The sequence below is a fragment of the Thunnus thynnus genome, chromosome 4 (assembly GCF_963924715.1).
Source record: "Thunnus thynnus chromosome 4, fThuThy2.1, whole genome shotgun sequence".
NCBI lineage: Eukaryota > Metazoa > Chordata > Actinopteri > Scombriformes > Scombridae > Thunnus > Thunnus thynnus.
The window spans coordinates 37,123,015-37,149,765 of NC_089520.1; the positions used below are offsets into that span (position 1 = coordinate 37,123,015).

At 38.8% G+C, this 26,751-nt stretch overlaps 1 protein-coding gene and 1 long non-coding RNA gene across 4 annotated transcripts in view; both read left to right on the forward strand.

Annotated features, from left to right (window-relative positions):
* The first annotated feature begins 1,498 nt into the window (after positions 1-1,498).
* Positions 1,499-26,751, forward strand: part of optc (opticin) — a 50,063-nt gene continuing 24,810 nt past the window's right edge. Inside the window, exons 1-2 of one of the 2 annotated variants that reach the window (XM_067588522.1) lie at positions 1,499-1,667; positions 3,906-4,133. In XM_067588522.1, the coding sequence (XP_067444623.1) occupies positions 1,587-1,667; positions 3,906-4,133 (309 nt within the window). In that variant the 5' untranslated portion in view covers positions 1,499-1,586. The remainder of the gene's footprint in view (positions 1,668-3,905; positions 4,134-26,751) is intronic. The other variant, XM_067588521.1, reaches the window with a different exon arrangement.
* LOC137182189 (uncharacterized) lies at positions 10,206-15,281 on the forward strand. 2 transcript variants are annotated; one of them, XR_010928268.1, is made up of 5 exons: positions 10,206-11,151; positions 11,276-12,154; positions 12,733-12,780; positions 14,298-14,714; positions 14,830-15,281. It is a non-coding gene; the product is annotated as an uncharacterized lncRNA (long non-coding RNA). The 2 variants fall into 2 exon arrangements; XR_010928267.1 differs by having other exon boundaries at positions 12,733-14,714.

The following is a 26,751-nucleotide window of genomic DNA, read 5'->3' on the forward strand; positions in this document are numbered from 1 at the left end:
CCTCACTCCTTGTCTATAAAATGCATATACATTTTTTAACCAACATCAGTCTGCAATTGCACTCTGTTGTGACTGTGGCTCAGGAGGTAGAGCGGGTCATCCATTAATCGGAAGATCAGCGATCGATTCCCGGCTCCTCCAGTCCACATGCCGATGTGTCCTTGGACAAGACACTTAACCCCAAATTGCTCCTGATGGCTGTGCCATCAGTGTATGAATGTGTGTGAATGGTTAGCTTCCTCTGATGGGCAGGTTAGGACCTTGCATGGTAGCCCCTGTACCCATTCAGCGTGTGAATGGGTGAATGTGATTCATGGTGTAAAAGTGCTTTGAGTGTTTCGGAAGACTAGAAAGGCGCTATACAAGTACAGTCCATTTACCATTAAAAGACAACTTAGTCATTGTCAGCTTTTTACTTTCAGATTTCCACCACACTTCCTACCCACACATCTGCAACCTTGGAGTAATATTTTGACAGCATCCTCTCTTTTTAACACCACGTCAATCTAATCACCAGAACTGCCTTTTTCCACCTGAAAAACATAGCTTGTCACTGCCCATCATTCTCCTTCTCTACTGCAGAAATTTTGATCCATATTCATAATATCCAGAATTGACTACTGTAAAAGCACTCTTTATGGCACACCATCCAAGATTCTAAATAAACTCCAGTACATCCAAAAGTCTGCTGCTCACCTGCTCACCTGCTCCCACTCGTGTGACCACATCCACTGGCTCCTTGTTCCACAACGGATTCAATTCAAAGTCCTTCCCACTCACAAAGACCTCCATAACCAGACCCCTGCCCACCTCACCGACCTGCTCCACCACCCCCACTTTGATGCTGACCTCCTGTTTCCACCATTCAGGACCAAGCCCTGGGCCTGGGGTGACGGAGCTTTCTCCATAGCTGCCCACTCCCTCTGAAACACACATCTGATATGTCTATGTTCCAAAAAGAATAATAAGAACTCACCTTTTAAGAACTGCGTTTAATGTGTGATTAATGTTGTGTGCTACCTCGTGCTTTTAGTGTGGGTTTTTTATGATCCTTTTAACTTATGTAAAGCTTCTTTGACTACCTTGAAAAGCACTCCATAAAAATGTATTATTATTATTGAAAAAATCAGAGTGTAAAAGAGGAAGACAAGAAAACTCTTCACCTGGCACCACCAAATACATTTGGAAACATTTAAGTTAGAATACAGTATGAATAGCCCCAGTATCATCCAAACAGAAAGACCTGATGAAATAAATCCTCCGTTTATGTGAATAAATTATAGAGATTTTCCTGCTGCCTTCACTGACTGGCTTTAAAACAATTCCATAAGTTATGAAGGTGCTGTATTAAAACTGTTTTTGAGTGATGTGCTATTCATGGTGGCATGCTCTCCTCAACTTCAGTCTTAAAAACTGGTGACAGCTGAGTACACATTGAAATGACCTGCACAACCCCCCTCTCTTTCTGCAGCGTCATCCCCCCTCCTCTTCCCTCATAATGACACATTGTCCACAAGCCACACTGAGGCTAAGTGAACAACAGGGGCCTGCAGGGACTCTGGGACCAGTCTGAGAGACCCCAGGGGATGAAGCAGCAAAGAGTAGCCACAGGAGTAGAAGAACTGAAGGTTGCAAAATCTTCAGAAACATACAGAGGAAACAAAGCAGTAAGTTTTCTTCCATGATTGCTAGCCTTTTTGTTTCCTCATGTTATTCAGGCAGGTGAAAATAATGTTTTTTGTCACTTCAGAAACACTGAGTGTGATGACAATTTGCTGATAGTTGATAGTGTTCCTGGATAAAAAAAAGAGATAGGTTTCAGGTTAAAGAGAGATATATTCTGCTTTATTTCGGATATTTGTCTGTGTTGCAGTGACTAGTTTAATCACTGCTGGAATTCTTAATTCTTCCTGTGTGCAGACAGCTTATAGTACAGTGCAGGATTAAGAACTGCTCTATTTTCACTGTTTTTCAATGACAGAGTAGTACTCTGCATTACACACTGTAGGTCTGTAGTGTAACTTCCATGTAAACTGTAGGTTCTTTATCTGCAGTTCTAGTCTTTAGGTGACTATAGCATGTCAGTCGGTTTGATGATGACCATTCAGATATGCTGCAGCTGTTATGGACCTTTGTGCTCTAATCAATAGCACGAGAATGGCCAGTGTGTAATCAAATGTCCATTTATGAACAGGATATAAATTACAACAGTATAGCCAGAGCTCTCTTTTCACCCTGGCACTAATGTTTGTAGAGCTGTCCCAGCAGGCCAATACTCACACACTCATGTCAGCTTACAAAGCAAACATTCCTCTGGCATTCTGACCAAACAGTGAACAATGCTCTTTTGGCTCACTATCAGGAAGTAGCAGGACTGCTATGCAAACTCTTAAATCATCTCAGAAGGTAAACAGACATGACAAATAACCTAGATAATTGAAAAAAATATAATATTGTTGAGTCCATTACTTCTTCATTCATCCAGAATGAAGAAGTAATGGATCTCAGACCTTCAGGATATAGTTCTCTGGTGCATTTTAACATGCATTTACACTTCTGCATTAAGGGGTCACAGCTTACCTACAGCAGCTATTTGTGTAGGCTCTGTACCTATGCAGTATGTTCCTCAAAAATGAACTACACTACTAAATAATACGCTATTGAGCTATTATCTGTCTGTGTAGTGCTTTGTACTGAACTGAATGTGACTGCCTCGACTAGCAACAGACTGAATATACTACTGAACTGAAGAAAGTCAGAAGTGCTGTACATTCGTCATATTAACAACTTGTGATGTGTTCACTTACTGTTGTAAATACTGAAGTGCAATTGAACTGTGTTGTGACTGCTTAACTTTGGAAAAAAGTGAACAAACTACATAGTCAGTGACTACAAATCTTTGAACTGAAGTGAATAAAGGGATTGGAATGGGATTTCAACCTCTAAACATGAAGCAAGTAAACGAAAGATTCACTTGTGGTCTTTTTTCAGTAACATACAGTAGCAACAACATTTATGCTGCAAACCTCTTGCTCACTATGCACACCGACTGCGTGCAATCATCATGTCTCCAATGTCCATCATGGATAAACATTCATGACAGTCACAAAGATATTAGAGGAGAGAATATTATAGTCTACAGGTGACGTTATACTGTCAGCTGCAACAGAAGATGACAGATACCAGCAGAGAGGCACAGAGGCAGCTGTCAGAGTGAGAGAAGTTTCCTATAGCTGAAATAAAGAAGTTGTGGTGCTAAAATATGGCAATAAAAATCATGAAATCAAAAAACTTTTCAGTAAATTGGCATCCATGATGATGATATGGTAAATAGAATATTAATGTTGTATTACCTTTGTTTTAGTTATAAATTTAATTTTTCTATCATATTTAAACTCCTAGTGTTTCTCCCATGAGAAGAAAAAAAGAGATGATCTGTTCATGACATGTATCCAACAGGTCTGGAGCACTAGTAAATTTTATTCGTACATACAAGATTCTAAGTAAGAGAAAACTGATGAATGCCACAAATAAATAAATTACTTGTATGTTCATCTTAAGAACAAATCTGTTTGTACAAGTGGTTCTTGCATGAGGCCCAATGTTGCTCACTTCCTGTGGAGCTGTCAGCCTGTCAGTCTGACTGGTGAAGACAGTTCAGCTGGCTGCTGTCCTCTCAGTTCAGTAGCTTCTGCTGACAGACAGCTGGTCCTGTGGACAGACGGCCACTTTTGATGTGGTTTCCCAGTAAGAGTAGTAAAATTTAAAGATGTTGAGTCTGGAAAAACTGGAATCTGCCAATTAAATACCCACGATATACACATTTTTAATTGTATAATGTAAATGCCTTGTTTGAGAGACAATGAAGGGGGTACAACAGTACAACCCAATCTTGATGCTTGCAGGTGGTCTCCATGTTTGAGCTGAGGATGTCTCTGCAGTCTCTGATGGTGGCTCTGGCCTTGGTCCTGATCTTCATGGGTCCAGGCCTTGGCATGGCAGCCCCTCTAGGTGAACCAGATGATGAAGCTTTTGACATGGAGAACTACGATCTGAACAGTGAGACAGACTGGGAGAACTTGGACATCAACATTTATGGAGACAGTTATGATTATGATGACTTGGACCAAGAGGTAAGGGGGTTAAGAGATAAAGCTCATATTACGAGTTGGTCAACTCAACTCAAAACTCTCACGGTTAAAAACTCAAAAATAACTATGTCCATGAGTTAAACCTTTTATTTTTCCAGCTCTCATTTTGCAGCTGAAGGATAAGATTACTAGGACTGTTAACTTTACTGAGAAAGGGCAGAGGAAAGAGAGGGCAAAGGACTGACAGGGATTAGAGGAGGAAAAGGGTGGAGGTAAGGAAGAGGATGAGGGAGGATGAGGAAATATTAGTGCCTGGGGAGCAGGGGAGGAAAAGATGACATAAAGATGGAGAAGAGTACATACAGTAAGTTATGTATATGCTCACAAAAAAACAGTCAGGTATTTGTCAGTATTAACGATCTCCACATTCCTCCCACTGATGCAGACTGGAGCAAGTAGAGCTTTCTTCTTTCTAAAGTTCACCATGATCTCCTTGGTCTTGGCCATGTTCAGCTGCAGGTGGTTTTCCCCACACCACTTCACAAAGTGGTCCACCAGGCCCCTATACTCCCCCTTCTGTCCATCCTCCACACATCCCACAATGGCAGTGTCATCCGAGAATTTCGGCAGATGACATGATTCACAGATGTACCTGAAATCTGATGTGTAGAGGGTGAACAGGAAGGGACACAGCACAGTTCCCTGGGGAGCCCCGATATTGCACACCAGGCATGCAGACACACAGCCCTGTAGCCTCAGACTACAGTCTGCCTGTCAGGTAGTCCATGAGATCATGGGGGCATCCACCTGCATAACCTCCAGTTTTCCTTCAGCAGCCTGGGCTGGATTGTATTAAAGGCATTTGAGAAGTTAAAGAATGTTATCCTCACCGAGCTGTTGAGTCTGTTGAGGTGGGAATAGGCCCTCTGCAGCAGGAATATAATTGCGTCATCAACACTCACATGTGGCTGACACGCAAACTGCAAGGGGTCTAATGAAGGGCTCACAAGTGGTTTGAGGTGTGTTAGGACCAGTCTGTCCATGACCTTCATTATGTGGGACGCTAATGCAATTGGCCTGTAGTCACTGAGAACCGTAAGGCACCCCTTCTTAGGCACTGGCACCAGACATGTTTTCCATAATACAGGAACTCTCCTGAGGTGCAGACTCATGTTGAACAGGTGCTGGAGCACTCCACATAACTGGTCCGCACAAGCCTTCAACACACACGGGCTGATGCCGTCTGGTCCTGCGGCCTTGCCCCAGTGAAGTCTCTCCAGCTCAAATTTTATCTGGTTGGCTGTGATGTATAATTCAGCCTGGGGAATGGGGTATATGGCTGGGTCAGCAGTGGGTGTCAGTGAGGGGGCAATGGAGTGCAAGGGAGGAGCCCCAAGGCCTCTCCTCATGTTGCTGGCAGTGAGGGAGTGGACATCAGAGAGACACCATCCTGGGGGCTAGGGGAGTGGGCAGGGAGACAACACAGGGGCTGGTGGAGAGGGGGAGGTGGGGGTGGTTGTTTGTTTGCCTGCTCTAGATTCCCCTCAGCTACACCACCTTTTCTCTGGAAACTGGTGATCTCTCTCATTCCACTCCCTCACCCTGTTTCTCTGCAGTTTCTCCTCCAGCTTCTGTCTATGGGTCAGAGACAAAATGTTTTGATCATAATAACATGTGGCAAGGGGATATTGACTCTGGATAATATAACAAAAACAACTGCAGTTGCAGACATAATGATTGTATGATTGATTGAATATGTAATCTACACAACAATATAAAAAATAGTAGTTACCTGGATGTAACTCCAGTTCTATGAGTATGTGCATAACCCTCTAACGGGCTTCACTACTGGTTTACTCCATCAAAGATAACTCGGTAGATCTTTGTACGCTGTAAACCCAAATGTTCAAAATAATTAAATAGATTAAGTAGTGTAAACTTAATTTTAAAAAAATTCTACTAACGTAAATATTTTGAGTTCTTGTGACATTTTCTTCCTTTTTGAGTTAATTAAACTGATAATTTTTGACTGACTTGAACTATTTTGTGGATTAAATAAGCACCATTTAAAAGTATAATTTCACTGTACTTATTTCTATCGTTTCAACATTAGCGTGTGTCTGACGTCAGTAATATCAGTAACGTTATTGCATGTGGTGAGGGATAATAGGAAAGCATCCAACCGGTTTATGTGAGCACTGTCAGGCTGAGGAGATTATTATGCATATAATCATAGATTGTACTAAGTATCATCAAGAAAGACAATGAAGGAAGAACTCAGGAGGAATGGAGATCGGGAGCTCAGCATTAAAACTTTAATGAACCTGCCAAGTGGGCCGAGCAGTAGAGTTTTCTTTCAGTTTATTAGACAGACAGGATAAAGGGGTATGATTCTTAATGTCTGATCCACACTCCGGAGCAGAAGGTGCCGGTAATGCACCTCATACGCTGGTTTCCAACCACTGTTAAAAACCAAAAAGAAGAAGAAGAAATGTGACAAGGGTATGGGAACGCGGGATTTGGCAGGAAAAGGAAAGGAAAGCACCAGAAATGCCAGCAGTGAGGTGGATCTGCACTCTTAATTTTCCGCAGTAATCAGCATCATTGGTCTCACTGTAAGTGTTAATATTCACATTTCTTCACATTTCTTTTTTTAAAAAAAACATTTGTTGATACTTTGAGATTAATCATGTTGAGCTAACTTTGATGTTAGCCAGATAATTGCTAGCTAACATTATCCAGCAGTTGACTCAGGAGATTAACAGAAATGCTTGAATTATTTGTGCAATGTTACTGTATAATGTTAATTTACAATATTCATAGCTAGAGATGTGGTTGTTACCAAAGTAGGACAGTCACTTTTCAGAGTTTCCGCCAGCGTATTGCAAGCTCGGCGGCCCTCCTGGCCTGAGTTGACATATGGTATGTTGACAGCAGAGAAAAGGAGGGAGGACAGATGTCTCACTCCACTATTTTGTAGTGTGACCTTATCACCCCCATTTCATCATTGAAACATGATGAAAATTTAAATGTTTGCGCTAATTATCTATTAAAAATCAAAATGAGAGTAACTTAACATTAGAGGATGAAAGTCTGACTGACTGCAGCAGACCATTTAAGTAGTGTGCCTTGAAAACCAGTGGGTGGCAGTCTTGTACTGCCAAGCTGAAGTTACAGCCCATGTACTGAAATTTAAAACAAAATAGAAGATACCAGCTAACAGTTAGCAAGCCAACACAACCTCGCCTCACTAAGGTAAGTCGTTTTGCCCATAATCAGCCACAAGATGCGGATGGCTATGTGTGTATTGAATGAACACCACGTTAATTTCAACTTGTTGGGATAGACAGATTATAACAAAGTGTTGTATTTGTAACTTCATGGAAAACAGTCATAGTTGGAAGCTTAGTGAGGAGTTCGGAGCTGGGGAAACACGCCATGATTAATTGTTAGGTAAGCTAAATGAGCTGGTTAAACCGAATAGAAATTAATGTTATATTTAGGGATGTGACCGAGACAAATATCTAGATGTTTATTGGGGGGCAATTTTGGGCATGTATTGTACATGAAAGAAAAATAAAACGCCAAGTGAATACACAGGGTCAAAATTTTACACTCGCCAAGTGCCAAATGCGGGTAAATTTTGGGTTTAGTGGAAAAATAAATTGGAGTCACCAGCCAAGTGGCTGGTAAATAACTAAGATTTACATGGTTGTGTATTTTATGTGCTTCAGTGTTTTCCGTATATGCTTTCAACAGCAGCGCAGCACTGTCTCACACAAACACACACACACACACAAAACCAGCAGACAAGATGAAACAGACTTTAGGTTTAACTTTACTCGACTTTACTACAACTGCTCTCTGCCCTAAGTGCAACGAAATCCATCAGTCAGGGAGACAGTACGAGCAATTTATCAAAACATGAAACATGAACTTAAATACGACGTCTTCGACGGAGACAGAGGAGAGGATGAATAATGCCATAGGGCTCTTACCCAGTTCACTGTTAAACACTTGCAGCCTTTCTAAACAGTGGAGTCCGAGGGCTTTAACCATTAATAAGTTCAACAGATAAACAGTAAAAAACAGTAACATAAGGATGTATTCTGAGAAAACATGGGTTTATATTGATCATGCTAGGCTCTGTCTTGTTGCTGCACACACATCTGGGGGGGGGGGGGGGGGGGGGGGTAGTGGAAAAATTATTGTGGTGCCTGATTTACTTGCAGTTTGATCTAAGCAAATCTTTTAACAGTATGGATGAATCCATACAATAACAGTTCTTGGATGGGTCTAGTTCATAACTACCATATTCCTACTTGATATTTAACCTCTGGCACTGCACCAACAGTACTTACCTTTACACTTGCCTGCAATAAAGAAAGATGATTTGTCCAAAAATAAGTCAAAAATTTCATTCAAGATTTTTCTTAAAAAGATGTTAAAAAGTTTTACATATATAATTCTCCATCTATAGACACCCTATTTAACACATTCACATATTGCCATTCTGAAAGTGTTAGCTGTATTCCATGGTCATGTTTTTGTAACCTGATAGTAATGAACTTGTACTCAGTTGCAAGTATAAGATATTCTGATTTGAATGTTTTTCACACAGGCTTAAACTTTCTTACAGTTTTTTTTCTTGCCTTTCAGGTTGCTGGCTCCAGTATGATTTGGTTGTGTGAGTTATTTTCAGCTTCTTTCACTGCCAGAATACAATTATTTTAACACTACAGACTGCAGCACAGCCACTTTTCCAGTGTTAGCCCCCTTCCATGCCTCTATAATGATTGCATGTGTACATTTCAGATGCTTAATGCACTGAGAACTTATTTGTCAAGATATCATACGGCACAACTTAGCAGTAGTGCAGAGCAGAGTCAGGGGCCTGTGTTTAAATGCCCTTTACGCACATTTCAGCAACCTTTTTCTGATTCTGTTCTCCTCTGTCATCTCAGAAAGCATTTAAAAAATCATGAAACACTGGCATGCCCATATAAGGATTGTAACTGTCACACAAATGTGTACTCGTCATTCAATTCCCATAAAAGTAGAGCACACCAAGCAAGTCTTGCATCATATTTTCGAAGTGACATTGTCAGTGAGGACTCCCAGAATCTCCAAGCCAGTATTTCTGAGGTCACGAGTGATTTGCATGAAGAATGTCCCAGCCAGAACATAGAAGTGGGGGGATGATGATCAGTATGACACTGACAATCTAAAAAATCAACTCAAAATGAATGTATCTTCCCTATTCCTAAAGATGCAGGCTATCCTCCATGTCTCAAACACAGCTACACAAGAAATAGTGGACCACTTGAATCAGATCTTCACCTTATCTCAGCCATTGATCAAGGAGGCAGTTAGTGACATATTGCAGAGAAATGGTCACAGTATTGGAGAACCTACACTGGATGAAGTAGTTAGTGCTGTCATGGACTCCAGTGTTCTATTTGCTGCTACCTCTAAAGGTGCAGAGTTGTCTTCATCCAAGCGCAGAATGAATACCAGCAGAGTATCAGTTGGAGCAACCTGGACATCCCATCATGTATGTTCCCATCCTTCAAATGATTCAGGTGCCACCAAAATACCGATCAGTAATAAAAGCTATACAGCTAGCAATACTAGCAAAAGTGACAGACCTCCATAAGTATGGATATGCAGCTGTACTTGCTCCATTGATGTTCATACTCCTGAACAGGATGGTGTCTTCATTGAAAGAGTTGGTCAGAATGTCAAGGGCACCATCTTTTGTGTTTCTGCTAACAATCTGGCTGCCCATGGATTAAGTGGCTTTGTAGTGTCGTTTAAAGCAGACTATGTTTGCAGATTCTGTATGGCCACAGGAGAACAGTTTCGAGAAACAGTTTTCTCAGAGAACCAAAGCCAGTCATGTAGAAAATATTCAAGAAAGTGACACTTTGAGCAGCCACTTTGGTCTTAAAGGTGGCTGTGTCTTGTGTGAGTTAATTAATTACTTAATTACTTCCATCCAATCACAGGCTTTCCTCAAGATATACTACATGATCGCCTGGAAGGTATCGTTCCTCTGGAGCTTTCTCTTTGCATTAAGGAGATGATCCGGCTGAAGTACTTTATGGTATTTGAGCCAAAAGATTGCATCATTCCTGTATCAGCACACTGATAAAGTAGATAGACCTCAGCCAAGCTAGAGGAACAATAGGGGGCAATGGGCATGAAAATGCCACTCTGCTCTGATTGCTTCCATTGCTTGTAGGCAGTGTAGTACCAGAGGGTGATGGTGCATGGGCAGTTTTGATGGAATTGAAAGAGGTGGTGGAGTTAGCATTGTGCCCATCATTTAGTGATGAAACCTTAGACTATTTTGAGTGCAAAATCAGTGATCATAGGCAAGTACTGGTAGAGGTTTTTCCTGAGATTAGGCTTCATCCTAAACATCACTATGTGGAGCATTATCCCACCCTAGTCAAGTATTTTGGGCCCCTGCTGCACCTTTGGACCATGCGATTTGAGGCTGAACACCACTTTTTCAAAAGAGTGGTGCATGATGCTCAAAACTTCAAAAATATTTTTAAGACAGTGGCAATCAGAGACCAACATATGATGGCATATCATCTTGCTGCTCCATCATTTTTCAAGCCAAGAACAGAAGCATCCTGGGTTGACTCTGTTCTGGTTTCAGGCCTAACAGAAGTAACGTAAGTACATATTAGAACACAAACAACTACTGACACAATCTACCAGACATCGAAGGTGACCATTGATGGCACAGACTATGTCTGTGGTATGTTTCTGTCTGTCGGAGTCAGTGGTGGACTGTCTAAATTTTGCAAAATAGAACAGATCTACCTTGTGAATCACAATGTTTCTTTTCTGTGTTGTGATTATAACTCCTGGTATGTAGAACGTCTTCAGTCCTATGAGCTGTCAGCCACACAGGCAATCTGTCCATCCACCTGCAGTCTGGTCTCAATGATACAGTCCCACTTTCAGCATACAAGATAGATGGCTTGCTGCTGTTGACTCCCAAGCGGTTCATACAAGTGTGAAACAGAACTGAGACCAGCCAATGGTGAGTAGTTCTTTATTAATCAATTATTGTATCTTTATTTATTACTGAATGTAATCAAGCAGTTCATAATCTCTATATTTTAAGAATAACCTTTTAATGACCTGAATGTCTCTTTCTAACCCAGTTTGTCTCAATAAGATGAAGGATCATGGGTTGTGGGGATGCAGTTGGAACAAGTTGGAACTAGACCTTGACTTCAGTTTGCAATATGAAGATCCAGACTTTGATGGAAAACTTACTTCCCTTGCTGACATTGAGGAGTTGCCACAAAAAGCTGTTGAATATATCTCACTTGCACAAGATTCCAGCTCTCTTGCATCTACTGAAACAATTTCAAGTGTGTCATCTCCACAACGTCTAAGCAGATGGCCTCGAAGTCCTTTTCCAGTTCCCACATTTTCATTTGATGTTGAGCTGAAACTTAGAGAAGGAAATACTGAATTTGAGAACAACAACAAACACCTTAAGTTGAAAAGAGACCTAAAGCACAACATTATAGAAAAGCTTGCATCCACAATATATAGCTTCAAGGCTTACCCAAGTAGTAAAGAGATAGCAGTGGCAGCTGAGGCTCTTGTGGCCAAACATCCCTGCTTGAGGGAAGCAGGATCTGAGACTGGCTGCAATGAATGGAAGAACAGTATAAAGTTTAAGATGGGCAATTACAGGAACAAGATGAGACGGACTGGATGTCAGGAGGTCACTGTAAATGCTGGAAAAAGAAGTGGAAGCAATCCTGACAGTGAACCTTTACACTCCAACATTAAAAGACCCAGGTGAGCAGAAGTCAGCTTTCTACCCAACTTTCCCCAAGGAGAGGATCCCTCAAGTCTTGAGCAGTTGAGGCAGAAAATTGTTGAAGAAATCAAGAAGACTGAGAAGAACCTACCCCTCATTAAAAAGATGATGCAGACCACATTCGCCCTGCGGTGACAGACCATAGTGAAGACCACCAGTGAACGAGCTCATGGACCTCTGGCCTGCTCTCAAAATGGAGTCTGAGGTAATATGGATTAGCTCTCTTTTTCTATTTTTCCTTTATTAATAACATATAGCACATTCTGTGTAGTTAAAGTGATAGTTGTGGTTCTTAGTCATATAGCGGCTATTTGCTGCTTTATAGGAGTGTAATAGAGCCTCCAGGTTTGACTTTTCAGCTCCTTCCCTATGGCAAGAACGAGCGCTTCACCTGGACTGTTCTTCTCCAAAATTTTGTACTCCACAATTAATGAAGTGGATCTGGACCACCAAACAACCATTTTGAGCTGAAATAAATGTTTTGGAGGATGCACAACACACTGTAAAAGCAAATAGTATACCTTACTAGAAATAACATGGCAAGTTTACTAGATTTTAAACAAAATGTTGAGTTTACTATTGGTGGTTAATTGTTGTGAAAATAGAGGTGGCACTAGTTCACAGAAATACTATTATTCAAATGAACTTACTCAAAGAGTCCAAGTTGTTACTTGAAATAATGAACAGTAGGTGGAGATAACACCCCTCGCCCCATGGAGGTAAATCGCCATTTATGAAGACACTGAAGAAATGCATATGGCTGTTTTCCACTCTCCCACACAGCCCATGTTGATGAAGAAGAGGTGCAAGGAAGACAATCCTAGTGTAAAGGTAAAAAAAAATTATTTGCAGAATGTTTAACTTTTGCGTAATGTCTTTTAGTTATTGTTCAATTCATCATATATTGCTGCATTCATGTTAGCTAGCTAACGTTAGCGTCCAGCCTAAGTCAGCAAATCTTGATATAAAACAATGAGTTAAGTTATCGACGTTACTCAGGCCTCGATCACTGCCATTTTCATTTAGCAGGCTGAGCGTGTTTCTTCAGAGCTCCAAGAGTTTTTCCTAATTAGAGAATTTCAAGGCGACCGCCTCTGTCAATTTCCAGACCGCCTCCGTCAAAATCAGGGTCCCCACAGATTCTTAAAACATCTTAAAATATATGTCTTGTCTTATTGTAATGCATCTAATAATGGGACAAGACCACAACAAATAAAAACAACAAAGTCCAGCCCTCTGCAGAGCAACCACAGTTGACATTAACACCTGAATACAAGTTGAACTTTGTGAATCTTCCCTGTTTGACAAAACGCAGTATTTTTTTTATTTCAGCTGTCATGCGATCAGATATTTCTTCTTACTTGTAAGATTAATTTAACTGGAAAGTCCTCCTTATTCTAAGCAAAATGAGGTATAGCACTCCATGGTTTTATAGAAATGCGATTGATTAAACGGATGTTCTAATCATAAATGCTTGTGATCTATAGCGCTACACACTGGAAAATCACTATTTAGGGCTCGACACCAACAGCGTCCCATCATCCTGGGACGGTAGAAAATGTTTTCGGGACGAACAGAGATCTTCCCCGGGACACCTTTGGGATTAAAGCGATTTTATATATAATTTTCATTTATCTATTTTAAACTATCACTTAACAAATGACAAACTGAACCACGTGCTGACTACAGTGGAGCGCGTCTTCTCATGCTGTTACTATAGTTACTATCACATATCAGCACAAGACCTGGAATGTCCCAGCGGTACCTGTACATCTGTCCCCTCAGTCACAAACTGCTTGCTGGCAGGACCTTGCAAATATGTTGCGCTGGTTAAACAAAACACAGCGTTGCCCGGCTGTGTGTGAGTGTATCAGCTAAAACATACATTTGGACAATTTCAGTATATTATTGTGGTCTTTTAAACACTTACCAAGTCGGGCAGGTCAAGTCATAAAAAATTACATTCTGATTAATAGCGGATGAGTGGTGAAATAATATATCATTAATGAGGTAAATATTAATTACATTCTCTAAAATGTGAACATAGCAGAACAGAGCTGACAAACTGATTCAAAGGTATGGCACTTCATAATTAGTGTGCTAGCTTCAGCAAGTCACAGTTACACAATCTTCATTTACTTCTGTATTATTCTTCCACGAAATGTTCTCTGTGTCATCATTTTAAAACAGTTTAAGATATCATAGAAAGAGGAAGTTAAAGTTGAATGTTTTTCTTAAAGGCTTGCGTCATGCATTTCCTTTTCTATTACAAATACCATTAAAGACCTCACCCGAAAATGTTTCTGTAGCCCCACTGTCTGTCTGTCCCTCGCTCTCTCTCTGTCCAGCCCCCCACCTCTCAATCTCTCCATCTCACTCTCCCTCCCTCTTAGTAATCTGATGTAACAGAACTGTGTACAGTGGAACTCCATGGCCTTCCAGTCCTTCTCTGTGATGACCCTGAAGAATTTTTTTTGAAATGCTTCTTTAGTAATGTTACCAGCAGTAATGCATTAGTATCATTCATATTAGTACAATTCACAAACAATTATTTGTATTGCTTAGTTTTGAAGTCAGGACATAAAGGAGGAAGTTGTTGTGTCATTATGAAAGGAGTTGTGTTGTATGTTGTAGTAGGGCTGCACCATTAATCGTATTAAGATCTCGATTCATACCTTTATGTGATCTCATTCCTAAATGACAGGGATGGGTATTGTTGAGATTTAAACGGTACTACTACTCTACCAAAACTGCTTATCAATCCAGTACGTAAAGCACGTCCATGACCAGTCAAATAAATATTTAAACGTTATAGTAGTGTGCTAAGAGAGGTGACCAGGTGCATTAAGGATATATAACAGATTTTCCCCCTTTTCTTAGGCTGAAGATGCAGATGCTGACTTAAGCCAAGTTGCAGTTGCAGTGCTCCCAGTCATCCCTGAACAAGAACCAGGCCCAACTCCGAACTCACAACACTTTGAATGTGAAAGATCATTCTGGAGGGACAGATCGTGGTCGATAATCTGCGAGATCTGCCAAAAGCTGTATGTCTCTTATTTGGCTTACTCTATGCCCTGAACTCTGAATGTTGAAGAGCTTTATGGCCAAGGTAAACCTTAAAAACTACTGTTTATTATTGTATGGAGAGGATTTTTGTACATGAGAGAACTGTTCATTGTCTTGTTGAACTTTACCTTTTTACCTGCTGAAACTTAAATCTCATTTTGGCAGCATGTTGGAATGTTAGCTTTCCTAGAAAGGGGGCTTGTGGAGGGCTTTATGGCCAATATAAGCCATCTGAACCATTATATGAGAGTTATTTTTGTATATGAGAGGATGATTTTCTAAGAATTGTTAATAAACTTGTTAAAGTTCAAGGTTGTTTCACTTTTTGATTGCCTTTCCACTGAAAGTTGAAGCTAATTGTGGCAACATAATCTAACATGTTGAGTTTACTTGAAAAAAGTTTGGAAACCGATCGCCTCACATCATCCAATTTTAACTCAAACATATTGAGTTAAATAGGATTTAAAGCTATGTATAACTAAGTTAATTGAGTGGAAGTAATGGTGTTATACCACATACAAGTCTTTAGTAAGATAACTTAAGGTCCAAGACTAAACTTACTTGCAATCATTCAATAATTTTACATGAAATCTAAGAGTAAACTTACTCAAAAACAATATGTTCAACTAACTTTTAGTTGTTTATTAATTTAACTTTAATTTGGCTTTGAAGTTTGCTGGGTAAAAGTGAGGCAATTGGTTTCCAAACTTTTTTCAAGTAAACTCAACATGTTAGAATTTACAGTGTATAATACAGAAAAAACACTGCTGGAGGAGTTACAAAATATTAGAACTCATTTGGATGAGAATAGATCTAGTTCTGTTGATGATGATCTTTTGATGAGCTACATGGATGGAATACGGTGAAAAATGCACCAAACATTTTTTGCAACTTCAAAATAGAAATATACCCAGAAAAAATATTGTGCAACTTTTGAATGAAGATGAAACAACTGCCACATCCACAGATGTTATCCTTAACCCTGTAAAGCCCAAATGTAGAAAAAAATGAGCAAATTTTTTTTCACCTTTCAGATGTTGTTGTAGGAGGCCTCTGATGCAGAAATTAAAGGGTTTTTGAATTATTTACGTTTTAGTAAGTTTTTACGGAAATGTTGTAATATTACAACTTTGGGCCTAGGTGGGAGCAGAATTTCTGTATTCTTACTCACATTCTCTGAACAAATATACAGAACAACTAAGGGTTAATTTGCAGGGTTGACTTCTTATTTAGCCCCATAACAGTATATAACATGAATAATAATCACATAATAGTCATATTTTTTTTATGAATAGTCATTTATTAATTTGTAAAAAACAGAATAAAATTGTATTTACAAAACTGAATTTCATCTCCATCCTAGTGTTCAGCCATGTTTATTTGCAGTGATGGTCCCAAAGACACTTCTTTTCTTCTGAAAAGGAAAGATGAACATCACACTTGCTGCATAGCTTGTTGGTTTATCCTTTATTGCAGTGTCTGCAGCGTCCTCTCTTCGTCTTCACTGGAAAATGTGTGATTTTTCAGCGAGCAATACCTTGTCACGGGGCCTGGTGTGTTTGATTTGATTGGGGCTCGATGATAATCACTGGCTGGGAAGTCAGTGGGTTGTTGGGTTTTTTCGTCCACTTCACTGGCATCTTCATCTGCCTCTTCGTCACTCACATCAGTGTTGTCTGATTCCATTTCAAAATCACTCTCTCCATTTCGGATGGCAACAGTGACATCCTGCAAACTGCATAGAAGACCTGTCTTTGCTGGTTGCATTCAGAAATGGAAAAAGTAAAAACAAATAATAATAAATATATGTATTGATGATACATATAAGTATTACATTGTATGAGATAACCTGAAGGAATAGATAAGGTGGGGGATCAAGTGTTCAGGATTGAGAGTCAAGTATTTTCCAGGCTAAATATTATCAGTGCAAATTAATCCTACTTCATTTACACATTTCACTAAATTCACACAATACTGTCTGACTAGCCTATTATGCTCTCTACTTATCATACCTAAAGAAGTACTTCCATCCCCCCAGAACATTTACATCCCCACACCAGGACCATTCACACCTGTCCCTGAACAATGCAACAACCATCCCCCAAAACATTCAGAACAGTCAGGACCTGTTTCTAACTAATGTAACAGGCAACTATTTGGGCAAACAAACAAAGCCCAGAAAAAAGCCCAGGATCAGTTAAATGTATTTTTTTAACTGATAAGATACAGTTTCTGCTACAGATAGAGCTTCAAATACTGCAACCAGAAACAGTTTATTAATTTGTTCAATTCTTGTCTAAACTCAAAATTTTAACAGAGAAAACAAATTTAGTTATAGTGAATCATCAAAGAAATTATATTTATATTAGTATTTTTTCCATATTTTATTATATATTTATATATATTTAGTTTATAGAACTTTTTTTTATCGAAATTAAGGATGCTTATTAGCCTGCTATAAATTTTCTTTTGAAGTTGGGCAGCAATCTAATTCTCAAAAAGAGGGGCTAATTTCCCTGCTGCTAAAACATGATGCAGAAGGCCAGGCAAAAGATACTGTGAAACTAAATAATTGGAGACCTCTAACACTCTTGTGTTGTGATGCTTGTAATTTGGCCAAATGTATTGCACTGAGATTAAAACAAGTCATTCAGCAATTAATACATTTTGACCAAACAGGTTTCTTACAAGGCTGATTTACAGGTGATAATATTAGGTGACTCCTTGAAATCGTTGAGTATTATGATAAGAGTAATCTGCCTGGTTTGATATTTATAGCTGATTTTGAGAGCCTTTGACACTGTTAACTGGAAGTTTATATATCAATGTTTGCAGTATTATAACTCTGGTGATTGTTTCATCAAATAGGTTCATGTCTTGTATCATAAACCTTCTAGCAGAATCATAAACAATGGATATATTACTGACACAATTGAACTTTCTAGAGGGGTAAGACAAGGCTGTCCTCTCTCAGTTTATCTGTTTATTCTTGTCATAGAAACATTGGCTATAAAAATAAGAAATAATGTGAACATTAAAGGTTTGGCGATTAATGATTCGGAATCCAAAGCTTCGTTTTATGCTGACGATGCATCTTTCCATGTAAAAGCCAATGTCCTTTCTCTAGAGACGCTTATTTTAGAGTTGAATTCTTTCGCCTCTTTATCAGGCTTGAAGCCTAATTATCAAAAATGTTGTATTCTTAGAATTGGATCACTGAAAAATTCAGAATTTCAGATACCTTGCCTGGCCCCTATAAAATGGTCAAATGGTCCTGTGAATCTTTTGGGAATACATATACCAGCTGATAGAGATACTTTAGTGAAAACCAATTTTGATTTAAAATGTAAAAAAGTAGACAAAGTTCTCCAAGCTTGGAGGGGAAATCATCTGTCTATTCATGGCAAAGTTACAATAATTAACCCCTTGATAGTTTACACAATTTACTTATTGTCTTTTGTCTCTGCCTTCTCCTGATGTTACCTTTTTTAAAGCGTATGAAAAGAAAATCTTCAGTTTTATTTGGAATGATAAACCTGAAAAAATTAAGCGTAGTTATTTGTATAATACACGTGAAAATGGTGGTTTAGGTGTAATATGTCTTTCAGCGCTTGATCATAGTTTGATTAATTGGTTTTCATCTAAGCTTTTTTTGTCTCTGAGTAGTTCTTTTATGGGAAAATTTTATCCTTTTTTTCAGCTATCCCAAATTTCGATGGGAAATGTGTTAACCCCCTTTTCTAATTTTTCCTCTTTTTTTATAAATTCAATGTCCCTGTGGTTTCAATTTCAGTCTCTTCCACCAAAAAATTAATTAGAGGCGAGACAACAGTTGTTATGGTTAAATGAAAATATATGTATGGATAATGAACCTGTATGCTGGTCTCTTTTTTTACTTAATCACATCTTTTTTGTGAATGATATATTAGATGTTAAGGGAGATTTTCTTACTTATGATTGTTTAATCTCGAAATATGGGGATATATGTACAAGGTATTGCTATATGCAGCTATTATCCACAATCCCTCCACTATGGAGAACTCTGATTAAAAACTCTCAGGATAATTTAGGTGTTTGTCGCCCTTGCATTAGAAATTACAAATGGCTGAGCAAGTGTAAAATTAACTCAGATACGTATTGTTTCTTTATGTCTTTTGAGAATATGACTTCTCATCCATATTATTTTCAAACTTATTGGAATGTTTTTGATACTCCTCTTCCTTGGTTAAACATTTTTAGATGCATTTATTGTCATCTGGCTCTACCTATTTATGGGCCTTTCAGCTAAAAATTTTTTATAAGATGTTACCAACAAGAAAAATGTTTAAGATATGGAGAATAACCGATGATAATATCTGTAGATTTTGTGATGATGAGGAGGAGGATATCTTGTATTTATTTTGGTATTGTCCAGTGGTTGCATCCTTTTGGCAGCAGGTAGCAAATTGGTTATCTGAACAAGCAATCCTTTTACCTCTATCCCCTCTCAATATTATTTGGGGTTATCAAGATGAGAAAAATATGTTATCGGATATTATTGTGTTGCTTGGCAAGCTTTATATATTTGATTCTCCAAAAAAGCTGGTTTTGAGTTCCTTCATATTATTTTTAAAACATTAATATTTGCAAGGAAAAGATAATTATTAAAGGCAGAGTCAAAAGCTCAGACATAAATAAATGGGAGATCTTGACATTATCAAAAACTTGGGATACAGAACTATGATTTTTTCTATGTCATTATAAATTAATATTTTATTTAGCTCCTTCAGTTCCTTTTATAGAATGATGTATTTAATTTAAATTTCTGTATAAGTGATTATTTTTGTACCACAACCACATATAATGCTTGACATGTATGTACATATATATATGTTTGTATATGTGTGTACATATGTGGAATGTTTGTTGTTTTTGTTTGTGGTGTAAGTTATGTTTTTTTGTTTTGTTTTGTTTTGTTTTTTCTCTGTGGGTGTCAGTATTGAATATGTGTTTTATGTTTGTGTATAATAAAAAAAAAACCTGAGTTAAGCCCAAAGATAGCTGGCTAACCCGCCAATCTCACTTTGTAGTACAGGCCCTGTACTACCTGTGCTGTGACACAAACACAAACATTAGTTCTATTTCACTGGGGAAATAATGGGGGCTAATAATGGGGAATCTTAACCTGCACTGGCTCTCTGACGGTTCTTCCTCTCCTTTGGTCTTTTATTTAATAATATGTCTGCAGATTCAACTGTAGACAATTGCAGTTTTATATTCCCCAGGCCCTGACTCCTCTTCAGTGTTCCCTTGATGCATTCCAATTATCACCTTTTAATCACACTAGTTTTAAATGCAGAACAGACCAAGCACATGGTATTCTCCACCTCCACCAGTGACTCTGACTATCCTGTCGTTACAACGTTAAATAGCACCCTTATTACTTGCTGAGTCATACAAATACTTGGGAATTTGGCTGGACAACACACTGTCATTCAAGATTTATATTCAACATTTGACTCAGAAATTAAAAATCAAATTAGACTTCTTATATAGAATTAAAGGTTGTCTGTCCTCTTCCAGTTGTAAGACACTTGTGCATTCAACCTTCATGTCTGTCCTTGATTATGGAGATATTCTGTATTGTCATGCTGCCCCGTCAACACTTCAACAGTTAAACCCTGTGTATCATAGTACATCACGTTTTATCAGAAATGACAAATTTCGCACTCATCATTGTTCTCTGTGTCACAGGGGTTGGTTGGACTTCCTTACAAGGAGACAAGAGGAAATAACCATCTCATGTTATTCAACTCAACTTAAATATGTTTTTCACTTTGCTGTTACTGAGACAACACAGCAAGCCTAAGGAAGTTTGACTGACTCTTTATCCGCTGCAGACTGTGAGCCCAGGGTGCTTATTTGTCAGCTCAGTGGCTGGCTCATTGGACTTTGTGATACAATTCAGCCAGGCAACCTCTGTAGGGATTGCCCATGTACAGTAATGTGTCACTGGAAGAGATCTACCTGATCATGTCTTGGTCTTTCACATCCACTTTGGTGCAGTCATATCTCAGGGATATGACATCTGACTGTGTGTCTTGCTTAGTGCAATGTCTGTGTGGGCACCATCTAGGTCAGATTGATACCTTTCTGGTCTTTTTTAGCTCCTAGCCTGGAGTGTTTGTGATTAGGGACCCCTAATCGAGTGTTGCTTAATGACCTGATCACTTGACCTCTTTCACCCAGTCAGCAGTTGGGTCTGGATTGCTGTGTGCACAGATTCGGGCCCAGCTGGGAGTATATCACATCCCTGACGGCATTTGCCTCTGCATGTTACCCATAGCAAAGCCCATTAAAGGGTGTAGCACTTAAAAAATAGAAATAGGAGGTACCTGGACGCAACTCCAGTTCTACATGTCGAGCCCTAACTACAGGCCCAGCTGGCCCATTTTCTTCCTCATACTGAGCTAAAAAGAGGGTGATGAACAGCAGGTTCACTGGTGCTTTATAGTGTATAGTATAGAACTTAAAATAAGTACACAAACTTTTTTATGTTAACTAAACTCAATATTTAGTAGTCTCTTGTATTTTTTTATTACTTATGAGTCAAACACATTGACTTATTAAACTCAAAATCATGTGACTCAAAACTTTGTGGCAACTCATTGCCTCAATTACATTGAGTACAACCAACTTTAACAGCTTGGATAAATGTCTTCTATTTAACAGTATTTTCTGCACTGTTAATATGCAAAAGACAAAAGAAATTTAAAAAAGAAAAGAAAAGAAAAGAAAAGAAAAGAAAAAATAATTTCAAAAAGTACATACAATGCAAAAGCAATGTGTACACTGTAAATTCTAACATGTTCAGTTTACTTGAAAAAAGTTTGGAAACCAATTGCCTCACTTTTACCCAGCAAATTTCAAAGTTAAATTAATAAACAACTAAAAGTTAGTTGAACATATTGTTTTCGAGTAAGTTTACTCTTAGATTTCATGTAAGATTATTGAATGATTGCAAGTAAGTTTAGTCTTGGACCTTAAGTTATCTTACTAAAGACTTGTATGTGGTATAACACCATTACTTCCACTCAATTAACTTTGTTATACATAGCTTTAAATGCTATTTAACTCAATATGTTTGAGTTAAAATTGGATAAAGTGAGGCAATCGGTTTCCAAACTTTTTTCAAGTAAACTCAACATGTTAGATTATGTTGCCACAATTAGCTTTAACTTTCAGTGGAAAAGCAATTAAAAAGTGCAACAACCTTGACCTTTAATGAGTTTATTAACAATTCTTAGAAAATCATCCTCTCATATACAAAAATAACTCTCATATAATGTTTCAGATGGCTTATATTGGCCATAAAGCCCTCCACAAGCCCCCTTTCTTGGAAAGCTAACATTCCAATATGCTGCCAAAATGAGATTTGAGTTTCAGCAGGTAAAAAGGTAACAACCTTAAAGTTCGACAAGACAATGAACAAAAATCCTCTCCATACGATAATAAACAGTAGTTTTTAAGGTTTACCTTGGCCATAAAGCTCTTCAACATTCAGAGTTCAGGGCATAGGGTAAGCCAAATAAGAGACATACAGCTTTTGGCAGATCTCGCAGATTATCGACCACGATCTGTCCCTCCAGAATGATCGTTCACATTCAAAGTGTTGTGAGTTCGGAGTTGGGCCTGGTTCTTGTTCAGGGATGACTGGGAGCACTGCAACTGCAACTTGGCTTAAGTCAGCATCTGCATCTTCAGCCTAAGAAAAGGGGTACACTCACACACAGCCGGGCAGCGCTGTGTTTTGTTTAACCAGCGCAACATATTTGCGAGGTCCTGCCAGCAAGCAGTTTGTGACTGAGGGGACAAATGTACAGGTACCGCTGGAACATTCCAGGTCTTGCGCTGATATGTGATAGTAACTATAGTAACAGCATGAGAAGACGCGCTCCACTGTAGTCAGCACGTGGTTCAGTTTGTCATTTGTTAAGTGATAGTTTAAAATAGATAAATGAAAATTATATATATAAAATCCCTTAAATCCCGAAGGTGTCCCAGGGAAGATCTCTGTTCGTCCCGAAAACATTTTCTGCCGTCCCGGGATGATGGGACGCTGTTGGTTTCAAGCCCTAAATAGTTCGATGCGATTTTCCAGTGTGTAGTGCTATAGATCACAAGCATTTATGATTAGAACATCCGTTTAATCAATCGCATTTCTATAAAACCATGGAGTGCTGTACCTCATTTTGTTTAGAATAAGGAGGACTTTCCAGTTAAATTAATCTTACAAGTAAGAAGAAATATTTGATCGCAGGACAGCTGAAATAAAAAAAATACTGCGTTTTGTCAAACAGGGAAGCTTCACAAAGTTCAACTTGTATTCAGTTGTTAATGTCAACTGTGGTTGCTCTGCAGAGGGCTGGACTTTGTTGTTTTTATTTGTTGTGGTCTTGTCCCATTATTAGATGCGTTACAATAAGACAAGACATATATTTTAAGATGTTTTAAGAATCTGTGGGGACCCTGATTTTGACGGAGGCAGTCTGGAAATTGACAATAACTAAAAGACATTACGCAAAGTTAAACATTCTGCAAATATTTTTTTTTTACCTTGACACTAAGATTGTCTTCCTCACACCTCTTCTTCATCAACATGGGCTGTGTGGGAGAGTGGAAAACAGCCATATGCATTTCTTCAGTGTCTTCATAAATGGCGATTTACCTCCATGGGGGGAGGGGTGTTATCTCCACCTACTGTTCATTATTTCAAGTAACAATTTAGACTCTCTGAGTAAGTTCATTTGAATAATAGTATTTCTGTGAACTAGTGCCACCTCTATTTTCACAACAATTAACCACCGATAGTAAACTCAACATTTTCTTTAACACCTAGTAAACTTGCCATGTTATTTCTAGTAAGGTATACTATTGGCTTTTACAGTGTACATTTGTTTATGTTTCCAAGAAGAATACTTTATAGCATGACCTCGAAATGCACACTTAAAAGCATCCCATGCACTGAGTGGATTTGCAGAGCCATTATTTATAGAGAAAAATTCCAGAATAAATTGTCTTGTTATTGAAACAAAAGTCTTATCTTCCAGTAATGATTGGTTAAATTTCCAATAACCTCTTCCCCTGTTAATTTCAGAGAGATCAAATTTTGATATAATAAGATGGTGATCATGAGGGAATCTTTCAGCTATCACTACTTGACTAACTTTTGTGATTAGGGAGAAAGAAGGAAAAAGTCTATTCTACTGGCCATGGAGATTCTTCGCCAAGTATATCTGATTATATCTGGGTTCTTTAACCTCCATATATCAACTAAGTCCACAGCTGACATCATAGATGCAATAGCATTGCGTTTTTGACCTTGACAATCTCTTCCATCTCCTGTTCTATCTTTAGTTGGGTCAAGGACTGTGTTAAAGTCCCCGACGATAACTATCGAACACTGGATAACACTGGATCATATTATACAGTGTAAATTCTTAATTGTAACATCTAAACTAATTAATCGACCATCCATATCATGTTCCATCTTATGTAAACAATAATTTAGATGCTCTCTTAACAGAATTGCAACACCTCTCTGATTTCTTGACCCATGATTAAAAAAGATGTGCCTCCTCCATTCTCGTATCCACCTTGCTTCCTCCTCTTGAGTAGAATGTGTCTCTTGTAGACATGTTATATCAAACCTTTTTGTTATTCAACCAAGTATATATCTCAAGTCTTTTCATAGTATTGGCAAGCCCATTACAATTGTAACTGGCAATACAAAGGGTCTCATTATTCATAACTTAAAAAAAGAATATATAATGCCTGCACATAGAACCTTATTAATAATCTCGTACTCTACTATTGCTTGTTTATAAATGCATGTACAAATAAACAAACAAACATAAACACAACAACACAAAACAAATTTAAGAAAAGTAGCATGAGCCTAGTGCTAAAAGAATAACTGGTAAGCAAGTAATAGTGGGTGGGCCAGAATCTTCAAAAAATAAATAAAGTCACGAGAGTCACAAGTCAACATAAGATCATAGTTTAGATATCCTCTTCATGCATCGTTCATCCACGTTAAGGCCCAAAAGTATCAGTTGGTGGAAAAAGCCAGTGTAATATTAATATCTTTGTATAGTTTGCCATCAATGTATAGTTTATCAGCAACAAGTCTTACCCTGCTTTTCTTTTGCTGCTTAAACTCCCGGTATATGGGGAGAAGTTTGTTTCTTCGGTCCACAATCTCAGACAGAAACTGCTCACTGATGCCAAAAGGTTTTCCAGCAAGACGCTAACCCCAACCAAAAAACAAGTCTCTGTGTTTAATATGCTCAAATCTTGTGGTGATCGAGCTGGGTCTATAAGACTTTCGATCACCACATCTTTGAAAGAGAGATTATCCGCGGATGTGGGATGCTTCCATGCACCCAGCCTATGCACTCTGTGGAAAGTGATCACCTTGACGGTGTCACTGTCCAACAACAGCTCGTTAATGAGGAAACTTCTAATAGTTTGCTCAACATCCTCATCTTTTTTCTCAAGAATGCCTCTAAAAATCACGTTGTCACGCATAGAGTGCGTAGTCAGTTCCAGCATCTTTTCTTTCAGTTTGCAATTTTCACTGGAGATGTAGTCAATTGAGCTCTGCAGCTGTTTAACTTTTCCTCTCATAACTTCAACATCCTCACGTGTCTGCTGCAGAAGATCCACAGTAGTTTTCATAGTGTCTTTCAGCTCTTTGATATCCTCTGACACAGTGTCCAGGATATCTAGCTTCAGTAATTTTTCATTGATTGCCTGTAGGACATCCTCCATAATATTAGTTTTTGACTTTGGCAGAGAGAGATGCGCAGGTGAGTTCTCTGGACTGCTTTCTATGTCCCATATGAATCGTTTGGCTGGTTGACTCGAACATTTAATTCTATTTTCTCGGTTTGGATCACCTGTTGTTTGGGCGTGCTGCCCTCCATCAAACAAAGAGACGGGAAAAACTGCTCAAAATTAACTCCGGCAAAAATCAAAAATCTGAATGCTTCAGATCGCTCAACAGCAAACGGCTTCTGAGTCCAGATCGATACATTGAAAGATGACTTAATATTTTAAATCTCTCGCATTTAACAGAGTTAACCACCCGACGTTACCTGCATGCACATTCACTCGTGCATGTGCATCACTCAGTCAGTTTTTTTTCCCCAAGCCTCAGTTTTTTAACTCAGGTTTTCCAGTATCAGGAAGCTGGATCACTTTAACCTGGGTAGATCACCATGGTAGCTTATGCTGAACAGCTAACATGCTCCAGAGCAGGTTAACTTCAGAGGATCGGATCACAACCTGTCAACACCCCAACCACTGACCAATTGGATCACTGGGACAGTCATCAGGATCCAGACAACAAATGTCTTGAGTTTACAATAAAGTGAAGTAAAAAAGAGCAATATATTTTGATATTAACACACCTGCCTCTTTCACATGAACATACATGAAGCTAGAAGATACAGAGTCAACAGCCAGTTGATAACTAGCTTCATGATACTGGTTATCCAGGATGGACAGTGTTACACTCAGTGAACCGGAGCTAACCCCAAGAGATCCAGACTAAGCTGAACTTGCTTGGAGGTACAGGCCTCTGGAAGAATGCACAAACGCCTTAGGTAAATGCCTTGGGTTGCTGGTTTCTAGGGCTGTAGTCTGCTGGTCGACTGGTCAAGTAGTTGGGTCGATATGCTCTCATCTGACTAA